Source organism: Acipenser ruthenus, unplaced genomic scaffold (assembly GCF_902713425.1).
Source record: "Acipenser ruthenus unplaced genomic scaffold, fAciRut3.2 maternal haplotype, whole genome shotgun sequence".
Lineage (NCBI taxonomy): Eukaryota > Metazoa > Chordata > Actinopteri > Acipenseriformes > Acipenseridae > Acipenser > Acipenser ruthenus.
This window is the reverse complement of record NW_026708928.1, coordinates 68770-80225: the sequence shown is the minus strand read 5'-3', so window position 1 is coordinate 80225 and position 11456 is coordinate 68770. Positions and strand designations below refer to the sequence as shown.

At 35.9% G+C, this 11456-nt stretch overlaps 1 protein-coding gene across 3 annotated transcripts; it reads left to right on the top strand.

Annotated features, from left to right (window-relative positions):
- The first annotated feature begins 2253 nt into the window (after window positions 1-2253).
- LOC131736808 (protein FAM221B-like) lies at window positions 2254-9057 on the top strand. 3 transcript variants are annotated; one of them, XM_059021971.1, is made up of 7 exons: window positions 2254-2372; window positions 2878-3121; window positions 4360-4503; window positions 5529-5639; window positions 5878-6081; window positions 6969-7088; window positions 7283-7794. In XM_059021971.1, exons 2-7 carry the CDS (start codon window positions 2896-2898, stop codon window positions 7414-7416), a joined length of 939 nt encoding a protein of 312 aa, XP_058877954.1. In that variant the 5' UTR covers window positions 2254-2372; window positions 2878-2895; the 3' UTR covers window positions 7417-7794. The 3 variants fall into 3 exon arrangements, with proteins under 3 accessions (XP_058877954.1, XP_058877955.1, XP_058877953.1); XM_059021972.1 differs by lacking the exons at window positions 2254-2372; window positions 7283-7794 and adding exons at window positions 2410-2751; window positions 7801-9057; XM_059021970.1 differs by lacking the exon at window positions 2254-2372 and adding an exon at window positions 2412-2751.
- Window positions 9058-11456: the final 2399 nt, after the last annotated feature.

Here is an 11456-nt window from a genome sequence, read left to right as displayed (position 1 = left end):
CTTAAGGCGCGATTTAAACACAGACACAGACTCTGAGTCCCTGATAGACCCTAGAAGGGAGTTCCAGAGATAAGAGGCCAAAGAGCAAAATGCACAATCTCCCATAGATCGTAATTTTGTTCTTGGCACGGAAAGGAGATCATTTTTAGCAGACCGCAAATTGCTCTGTGGAATGTAGCAGCAAAGCAGATCCTTGATGTAAGATGGACCCAGGCTATTCAAAGACTTGAAGTTCAGCAGGAAGATCTTAAAGTCAATTCTATATTTAACTAGTAACCAGTGGAGAGATGCTAAAACTGGTGTTATATGGTCATGCTTTCTTTTTCTTGTTAAAACTCAAAAAGCAGAATTTTGAATGTATTGCAACCTATTAAGAACATTAATGGAAACACCCACAAACAAGGCATCACGGTAGTGAGTTCTCGATGAAATGATGGCATGTATCAGTTTCTACGCATCAAACATTGACAAAGATGATCGAAGGCGAGCGATATTTTGTAGATGAAAAAAAGATACTCTACAGATATTTCTAACGTGGGCCTCTAAAGACAATGTAGAGTCAAATTAACACCTCGATTTTTTACTTCAGACGTAGGACTAATCTCAGGCCCATCAATGGCCAAACTAAAACTACCAACTACGCAGCTGGTGTGGAGAACCCAATAGCGTAACCTCTGTCTTGCTAAGATTTGATTGCAGAACATTCTGCTGCATCCAAGTTTGAATTTCAGTAAGGCAATTAAGTACAGAAACAGCCAAAGCAGTATCAGGTTTAGTCTGCAAGTAGATTTGCCTGTTGTGAGCGCATGAAAAATCACAGAGAGGGAGCATATAGATACTGAATAAAAAAGGTCCCAGGACAGAGCCCTGAGGGACACCAGCAGTAACCTAGCCAACATCAGACCTACAGCCACCTGTGATAACAAATGGTCTTCTATTAAACAGATAGGACTTGAACCACTGAAGAGCAGAGCCAAAAACACCAACATAGTTCTCTAAAGGATGTAAAAGAGCATCATGATTAAGGCTGTACTAAGGTCCAAAAGAACAAGAACAGATGGAGAGCCTGAATCTGCAGTCATCAATAAGTCATTTAGCACTTTATCTAAGGCAGTTTCCGTGCTGTGTAGTTTAAAACCGGACTGAAAAGGTTCATAGAGCTTATTAGACATTAGATGCGACTAAAGTTGAGACGCTACCACCCGTTCTAAAATTTTGCTAGAAAAGGTACATTTGAAATTGGTATGTATTGCACAGCACATCAGAGTCCAAATTATTATTATTATTATTATTATTATTATTATTATTATTATTATTATTATTATTTTAAATAAAGGAGTAATAGCAGCAAGTTTGAGGGGTAAAGGAACAATTCCAGATCTCAGTGATTCGTTAATACACGGGGACACACGGCTGAGAAACTAGTCTGAATAAGGAAGTGGGAATAGGGTCTAAAGAACAGGTGGTATGTTTTAATTCGGCAGCTAATTCAGACAAAAGGGTAACCTCTACAAAATCAGTTAAAACAGTTCCCGTGAAAGCAGGAGGATCAATAACTAAAGCAGCAACAGTGGGTGCAGACACAATTTGAGATCTAATATTGTCAATTTTCTTTTGAAAGTAATCCAGGAAACTATTGCACTGATCATTAGATGCCGGCAAAGAGACATTACCCGCTGTAAGTAAGTTTAAATGTCATATTACTTTATGCTGACATCTAGTTGTCTTCTGTAACATTGCTTACCTCAGGTGAGTGCACATTGAGCAACTAGTAGGTGGTTGTGGATTCGTAAGCATGTGTGTAACAGTGCAGTAACGTGGCCAGTAAGGGTCATATAAACGAATTACATTTATTCTATCCCTAACAGGGAAACACGACTAAAATGCAAATTCATGTCAATATTAAACACTGTATACATTTTTGTTCAACAAGAGCAATGCATGTTCGTTCATCAGCTAACAATAACACTGATTGACCATGTGCATCCTTTATGCCTAACACTAAACTTTACCTTAACTAAAAGCCTATTCACACCGGGTGATGCGACACTATCTTTCACACCAGTGGCGACTGGCGCGTGCGATGTGATAGGCAACTCTACTATGATTCATTGGTCAGTTCCCTCGCTGCCGTGCGACAAAATTACAATAGACAGAAATCCTTTTTTTTTCTCATTGCTTCAGTGTCGCTCCGTCGCATTCAGTTTACATATGTGCTGTTTAGCTATGTGACTCAAACGATATTATGAAGTAACAAAGCCTTGTGGTTGCTTTGTGAATCATGCAGTACTGGTATCGACAGAGATAAAGGCAATATACACGCATAGTGTGGCTGTTACTAATTAGAATAAATTTCCAGCACATTCCTTACGGTAGGTTTATAACACACGTTTTAAATAAAAAATGTACTGTATCGAAGGAGCGGGGGTAAGGCATTCGTGGTGGTTGTTAAGCATCACGATGTATTCATTTAGATTAATTGTAGGAGCGCTCTGTTTTTTAATTTGAGTCATTTGTGTGTGATGGTGCAGAAAGCTCTGTTGCTCGGGGCAACAGCTTGCATTGGAACCAGGACGTTTGTTCTTTTAAGAGCACAAAAACAGGCTTTTCACTTTGGGTTTGCTGGTCATCCTTGCTTGTCTGCCTCGCTGTAACACGAAACCCCTCCCACTATGTATTGACTGTCAGCTGTTTCCAACAATGGATCTGCTTCTTGGAAACAGACAGAGCAAACACACCGCAACGGAACAGGTGACAGCAAAACATTTGTGTAGGATTTCTTGGCCTAGTGTTTAGCCAGTGTTCATTTGGCTCAAGATTGAATTCAATTCCTATTTACGTTAATCTGGCAAGAAATTAAGATGTAAATATTCTCAGGTGGTGCATAGCATTGAAATGCAGAAGCGTACAAACGAGATGGCTTCTCAACAAAAGTCAGAGAGAGTAGTGAGGGACGCTGGTACTGGAGCTGCAAGTCACACCCATTTTCCTGTTTCTGGGGAGAAGGTATCTGTGCCGGGAGCCACAGCAGGTAAAAGAAAGGAAAAACGGAACAATCTGGATGGAACCCAAACAGGATCTGCTTTGTGTCCAAAGGAAGGACGACAGGTTGTTACCAAAGGTCAGTTAAATAAATACATAAATAAATAACCACGGCATGTACTGTACAGCAAGCTGCAGGTGTATACGTCAGATTTAGAGCAATCAAAACCATACACACCGCTGATGCAATTGTCTAAAATTCACACGGTCCCGGTCTGTATGTTTGTTGTATTTAAAAATCGTATTTACAACGATAAAATGATAAAATAAATTATTACATCTGATATTATTATTATTATTATTATTATTATTATTATTATTATTATTATTATTATTATTATTATTATTTCACTGTCTTAATTTTTACATTAAAACATTTGACAGACGTTTACTACACAGACGTGTAGCTTATTATGATTGAGTGTTTTGATTATTTTACAATTGATTACAAATCAAATTACTATTTCTATAAAGGCAATGTCAATAAAACTTAATTTACTCGAAAAATGATTTGTTTGCATCTTTTTATAAACCAAATATAAAAGTTTGCGAAAAACCCGGAAAACAAACAAACAAAAATGGTTACATCTGATTACATTTTATTAGTTTATCTTTAAACCACCAAGATTTATGTTTGCAAATTCCTGTTTTTTGTCTAGAACAACTAGTGTTACAAGATACAAATTTCCTGTTTTGTCTGATAAGTAGCTTGCAGTATGTTATGAAATATACTGTATATAACATGTCATGTTTGATAAATGGAGAACCTACAGGGATGGGACAAAAAATGTAAACTATTGTTATATGTCGCTTACGCATTGTGTAACTGGGATGAGTGATCTCTGATTGTATTCTTGTAATACAATCTGCATCTCAGATTTACAGACTACCTAAAGGTAAAGTAACCTAGGTGACCATGGAATGTTCAGCAAAACTAGTTATAAAATTAGACAAATTTCAACAAGAAGTATTGGCAGGTGCTTCTGTATCCAATGCTGCATACATTACTGATGTTTCACATGGACCATGGTTTCAAGAGACTGAACACTCTGGATTACAGACCTAATCGAACAATTTACATATTCATCAGGTCCTGGTACTACCCCCAATCCTAACCCTAACCCAAATCTCACAAAAAGGAATTCCCTAAATTAACCTCCGAAACTGACTAAGCATACACAGTATTTACAGTCCTATGCTATGGTGGGTATGATTTGTGTCCAGCCCGTGTTTGGGTACTAATGTATAGAACAGGAGTTTGTACAGTGTATAGTGTATGCAGTCATGCAATGATACAAGGGTATATTTTATTTACAGGGTTTACAATAAAACCAATTGTCCCTGCAAAGAAGAGCGATGTTCTGTCAGTTGCCAAAGCCATGCACAGAGAGAAATTTGGAGAGAGAGTGAAAGAACTGTTTGATCCAGAGAGGGATGCTGCACTGAAGGCAATACAAACAGGTCCAGTATGCTGACACACAACGGAAAAACATTAAAATAAGTGGAAATGTCAGTGCTATTCTCTCAGTCCGGGTTACACCATACTTCACAATAAATATACAGCTTTGGTTCAGCACCCCTGGCATTTAATGCATATCTAAACCTTATATTCCAGAGTGCATTACTGATAATATTGTGAACCGGCTTTTATTGCAATATGGACATCCTGAAACAAACATTTCAGAACAGCTACTAACACGTGCTTATTTAGTGACCATGTTGTAATGTCTCAGGGTGCTGGACTGTATATGATACATCCTGTATATAACATAGCAGACTGGTTCAATATCTTGAGAATTCTAGGTTTTCAACTGGCAATGTATGTATTGTTCTCCAGGCCCCTTGTAAATGGTTACATCTCCTAGTTAATATATAAATAAACCCATATATAAATAATAATAATAACTGATATGAACTCACGGTTAAACATTTGTACTATTTTTCTTTTTTTTTTTAAATAATTGTATCTTAACAGGGTGCTTTATAGAAATACATTGCACATTTCTGTCTGTAAATTACTCACTTATAATATAATCCAAACTGGTTATTTTAATCCATTTCCCGATAGCAAACAACGTATGTCACTTGCACAGTTTTTTTCTCTGCTGCTTGACATCTCAGGAAGATGGATGATGGTTCTGTTAAATATTGGTCAAGGAGGCCTGTTTCATTTTCACTTAGTTCCTAGATTTATACTTGCACAATAACTTAACTTCACTATACTGTAGCTGTCTATCATTAATTAATCTGCACAATATGTATGCAATCTAACATAATATGAATTATCAAATATTAATTTATGTAACTTTACTTTTTTATTACTAATTGTCTCTGTTACTGAACATTAGTGCATTAACTGAATATTTTACTGAAAAATGTGAACAAACATAATTAGAACATTTTGAATCAACTAAAAATAAGATTTAATTATTTGAGTTTATTTTTTTATTATTATTATTTTTCTTTTACAATTCTGTACTTGACAGGTATTTACATTGGATGGAGATCTCCTGAGTACTCCTGGGATTGCTTCCGACTTGGAGATGCGTCCAAGTGTTTCTGTGGACACCTACTGAATGAACACAAGAGTTACTCAGGTGTGCTGAATTATTCATTTTGTTATTCCTTAACAAACCACGAGCGCAAGGGTCATCAGATTTGGGTTACCACACTGACGAATCACCATGTACAGTACATACTGCCCATAAAGACCTTTCTATAAAGATTACTTTTAGATGGTACTTCAGATGGTCGAAATGAGCAGATCTTACTATAATTTAAATCGATAAAAATTTGCAGAGTTATCATGAATGTGTATGTCTGGCTTTAATCTAGGTATCAGTGTGCGGGTGCCCTGTGCTGCCCAGTCGTGTAAATGCAAAGCCTTTGCCTTCATCCCTTCTCGACCAGAGGAAGCTGGTGAATTCTGGTTAAAGAAAAGACCAGGCTTCGACCCAGCTGCTTGGAGAGCAATGTGCAGATGTAAACATTCTCATGAGGAACACGACCCAACAAATAGCCATGCTTGCAAGAAAAAAGGTCAGTACTGTACGGTTATGTTGTTAGCTTCCTATAATTACCAGCGGCGGAGACAGCAGTGACAGAAATGGTAGACAATTGAATTAGTGAAGGAGGCAAATACCGGTAATAACCAGAGGTCCAGACAGGAGGGTTTTAGGAAAACAAAATGATGTATTTTGTTTTTGACCCAGAAATAAGGCAGCATTCTGTTACTGTGCTACACTCATTGTATGAGGATTTGCAATTCCATGTGAGATAAAGAGGAACTTTCCCAATACAGATACAACATGGATAAGTGCTAACATTTTCTGATGTGTGGATACACTCAAGTCCCTGTCAAAACGTTTATTTCAGTATTACTTTTTACTTTAGGACTGAGTGTTTGTAATCATGAAAGAATACGATTACTGCATTGTTTATTACTGCATCTTTAAATACACAAATAGAGGAAACAAATTTGGACAATCCTACCCCAGACAAATATTGACCTCTGTAAAATGTACAGATGACATCCTACATCTATTTTCCACCATATTTCTTTTGTGGTATCATTTCTATAACTGACAGCAATGTCAAGTGTCTGTGAGAATACATTTCTGCCACTGTGCACTAATTTCTTCTGTCAGCAGCAGATGGTTGTGGTTATCAGTTATCATTTAACTAGGCTTGCTCATTATCAGTATGTTACAGCCCAATAATGTAATAGTTTTTTTTCTAGTGTGTAAAACAGTTGATTTTATTTGCAATTCATTGCTGTGTTATGTTTGTCAAATTACGTTTCTATAGCTTATTATTGAACTTTTTCATATTATTGGCAAAGACCAAACATGGAATTGAGACTATTTTAAGAAAGTATACGTAAACATTGATTTATATACAATAAAGTCTGATGTTACTCTTCACAGGTTGTCGATGTCAACTTTTCGAATCCAGCTTTGTCTGTGCCTCTTGCGACAGGCATTGGGAACAACATGAAACATTTTTTGATACAGAGGACTCGAGAAAGAAATCTGGCCTTCCGTATGGTAAGACAGTAGAACAGAGTCTTAATATCATACCTTTTGTTATGGTGACCTTGACAATGACCTCAGGCCTAATATAAGTAAGAAGAAAGATGGAATGCACTTAAAAATGCATGTGCACCTTTTATATTTCCCAAATACCTCTTTCACAAGGTCATTTTATGGACACATATACCTAATATTCTTTGCCTTTACAGGGGAGGCATACTTGCCCTTTGCTGAGATGCCAAACCTGCGAAATGCTGTCTTGACTGGCAGGGAGGGAGACGATTCTGCTTTCAAATCAATTACAAAAGCCTTGCCATCTTCAGTGAACCAGACTTCACAATGAACATAATTGAGATCTTTTATTTAACATCATGTAATCAAAGAAACTACAAAATTATATTGCAAAAGTCTACTGGAAGCCATAATAGTAGTATAGTATTTCATGTTAGATTTCAACATGTCACAATTTAAAAATTTTGCCCTGTTTTTCGTTAAGTATATGGAAAACTACAAAGCGGTATGTCAAGGCCGTAGCCAGATATGAGGCACCTGAGGCACGGCCCTCAGTTAAAATCATACCAATCGTTATTTATTCAGGCTCTCTTACATGTTGCTTTGACGCAAAATAAAATACATTCCATCTCTCGTTGTGTGCATGCGTTAATTCCCAAGTCCCGCTGATATCTACAGCCTCTGTGCTCTTCAAAATCTTTTACTGTCATTGCAGACTACAGCGACACCGCTCAGTTCACACCACCATAGCAGTTAAACGTGTTGGAGAAGGTTTCAAAACAACCAAGGTTTATTAGCGACTTTCAAGGTGAGGCAAAGTAATAATGTTGATTAGTAATACCTACATATCAGCCTAATAATAAGGAATAATAATAAATCCCCCTGGTAGTCCGCTGTTTAGCAAACCCATTTTATTAATATTCAAATTCTAAACTGCTAGTAGAAGCAGCTTGTAAACTGCAGTTTAGCGGACCCAGCTTATGCAAATTGTAACAATTCTAACAATAGTTTAATGCAGTCGTTCCCAACCCTGATCCTGTGGACCCCCTGTGTCTGCTGGTTTTCATCCAAGCTCTCAATTACTTAACTAGACCGTTAATTGGACTGATAATTTGCTCAATTAGACTTTTTAAAATTGTTTTCAGTTTTCAACTCCCCAGTAATGTTGTTGAAGCTGACACCCTAGGATCCTTCAAGATGCTGCTTGATGAAATTCTGGGATCAATAAGCTACTAACAATCAAACGAGCAAGATGGGCTGAATGGCCTGCTCTCGTTTGAAAACTTTCTTATGTTCTTAACTGTTTAAGAGCTGACAGCAATTAAAAAGGTGTAATTAAGCAAATGATCAGTTAAATGAAGGGTCTAGTTAAGTAATTAAGAGCTCAGTTGGAATGAAAACCAGCAGACACAGGGGGTCCCCCGGACCAGGGTTGGGAACCACTGGTTTAGAGGACCCAGGTTGTGAATATTATGACATCGTTTTAGGTAGGGGTTTGGGGGCCTGTCCTCGACAGACACAGATACTTGTTATGCGTAAATGCCTCTGTGATTATTCATGGCTGGCTATGGCCCTGTGTGTAATTCAATATATTAACGTAACATTATTCAGCAGGTTTCATTCGACATTATGAAGATAAATTTGTTCATTATATAGGGTGATGCAAAACATTTGGCCATAGCTGTATATTTAAATACTAAAATGACTACCTGGTACAGTACTGTATCTCCCCTCGTTTCAACCAAATAAAATAGATGACATCTCCAATCGAACACACAGTACATAAAACCACAAAGGTTTCAAGTGTAAAAGCAAAGCCCTAAAACCAATTGAAGTCTGAGTACATGTCCATCTTGTCCTTAAAATTAAACAAGTAAACATCTTTCAGTACAAGATCAAGAATAATACCCTAACATTGTTAGGTGCCGTCAACTTGCTTACATTGATAAAATTAACAGCAATCCTTAATGGCTTAAAAAAAAAATATATATATATATATATATATATATATATATATATATATATATATATATATATATATATATATATATATCTATCTGTACATATTTATACCTGTTACTTTTTGGAGTATGTAGTAAAGTTAAATATAGCACAGTTTCCTGTGTAGCAAAACATAATAATAATAAAAACCATCATACCGTACCCTGTTATGTTCATTGGATTAGGGATATTATGCCTTCCCTTAAATTAGAACAAATACATTTCACACTAGAGGAAAGCATGGGAAATGTTATGATGTATGGCAACCCTTTCTTTCCCATGTTGACAAACTCAGACTCTTCTATAATTTTCCTTTGAAGAAACCAAGCACCTTACTCCCCCTCTTTCTCTCTCTTTCTCTCTCTCTCTCTCCCTCCCTCTCTCTCCCACTCACTCTCTCTCTCCCTCTCTCTCTCTCCCCCTCTCTTCTATTATAATTATTACTGTAACAATTATTTGAATTTATTCTTGTTAAAAACTGTAAAAACCAATAAACAAAGTAAAAAAAAAAAAATTTTTGAGCTCGAGAGGTTGTTTTCAAAAGTTAATAGTTAGGTAATTTTTTTAATTTCTTTATAACATTTATTTACCTTTTATATTTTCAAAAGTTAAAATCTGCCTACTGATAATCTATTTTGTGTAAGTAATTATTATAAAAATACAGTAGGCAGAAATATAATTGGCCAATTAAGCAGCATTCCAAAGAAGCAGAAATCCATGTATTCTGGAAATGATCGTTATAACACAGTGTCAGCTCGCTGCTTGACATCAGGTGGAGGGTTGAGAGGCAGCGTCACAGGCTGTTGTATTTCAGTATAGTCTCAGTCTGGTGGCCTGTCACACTTCTTGTTTTTAAAGTCATGACTGAACCATTCATTCATTATCCAGTTCTTGAAAATGTAGGTAGTTTATGGTTTTCCGCAGATCTTATATGTTGTTTTTAATCATTTTGGTAAAAATACAAATTGATAAAAAAAAAAAAAAATGACATACATTATAAATTCAAATTAGTTAACTGTATTTGTCATAGTAAATATTTTATTTACTGGTCAACAAAATGTACTAGAATGTGTTTAGTAATCTTTTGGGGAAAATAAAGCAATGGTTTGTTACATTATATATTTATCATTCATAATAATACTACTACATGATATATAACTTTTTTTTTAAGAAAACAAACTTTACATTGTGGTATATTAAGTAACCTACAATGATATGCTGTCTGATGTATAACACAAACATTTAACATTTATTATTTAAAAAATAATTGTAGTAAAAAAAATACCTAAGAAAAACTCACATTTTATTTAATAATATATATTTTAAAAAATACAGTCGCAGACAAAAATATTGGCACCCTACACTTATTATACCATAATGCAAGGTAACAGATTAAAGACAAGCATTTAGTAAACTTTAACCACTTTTTAAAAAAATGAAATAAAAGTGAAATACATCATTTCTTGTAATTACCAAACAATTTTTATCAAAAAACAAACAAACATTTTTATTTAAACTATTTGTTCATGATAACAGTATTGGCGCCCCTGCTTTAGTATGTCGTGTGTCCTCCTTTTGCTTTTATTATGGCTTTCAGGTGTTTATGATAATTCTTAACTAGTATGTTACATCTTGTTAGTGAAATCTGGGCCCATTCTGTCGTGCTTATTTCCTTCAGCTCAGACAGATTGGATACATAATGCTTTTCTAGGGATTTTTGTAGTTCAGTCCAAAGCATTGCTATTGGATTGAGATCCGGTGATTGTGAAGGCCATTTCTCGTCGTTTTCTTCAGGAATTCCAGAGCGGACAGCCGTACCAGTATGCTTTGGGTCGTTGTCGTGTTGGAAGATAAACTGTCTGTCAATCAGCCTACGAGCAGATGGTATCATTGTACTTTGTAGAATGTTTTGATACATGATACATGTTTAACTGTAGGTACAGGGTTTTTTTCATTGAAGGCTTTCCCTTTTTTTATCTAAACATACTGCGGTCCATTTGTGGAGAAAAGTAATATTTTAGTCTCATTGGACCAGAGAATTTTGTTGAAGAATTCTTCATATTCCAGTTCAGATTTGAGATGGTTTGTTTCATGAATTGTCTTTTTAAGTGGTTTGCAGCGAGGTCTACATGCATACAACTCTTCTGTGTTCAGGTGCCTTTCTACAGCTCTTTCATGCACTATTATGCCTAATGCCTCTAAGTCTTGGTTATTAATCTTGGCTTTTTTTTAGCTGCTCTGACGAATCTGTACCCGTAATTTTCTTTGGCCGTCCACTTCTTTCATGCGTTTCAGTTGAATTTGTTCTGTGGTACTTCTTGATTATTGTTCTGATTGTGGATTTTGGTGTTTCTTTGATACTGTTCTGTA

Excerpts from the sequence above, each read along its gene's own strand:
- LOC131736808 (XM_059021970.1), top strand. The coding sequence starts at position 2,701 with ATGGATCTGCTTCTTGGAAACAGACAGAGCAAACACACCGCAACGGAA. Across the intron at positions 5,640-5,877 it reads TGAACACAAGAGTTACTCAG|GTATCAGTGTGCGGGTGCCC; the intron begins GTGTGCTGAATT and ends GCTTTAATCTAG. Across the intron at positions 6,082-6,968 it reads CCATGCTTGCAAGAAAAAAG|GTTGTCGATGTCAACTTTTC; the intron begins GTCAGTACTGTA and ends TACTCTTCACAG.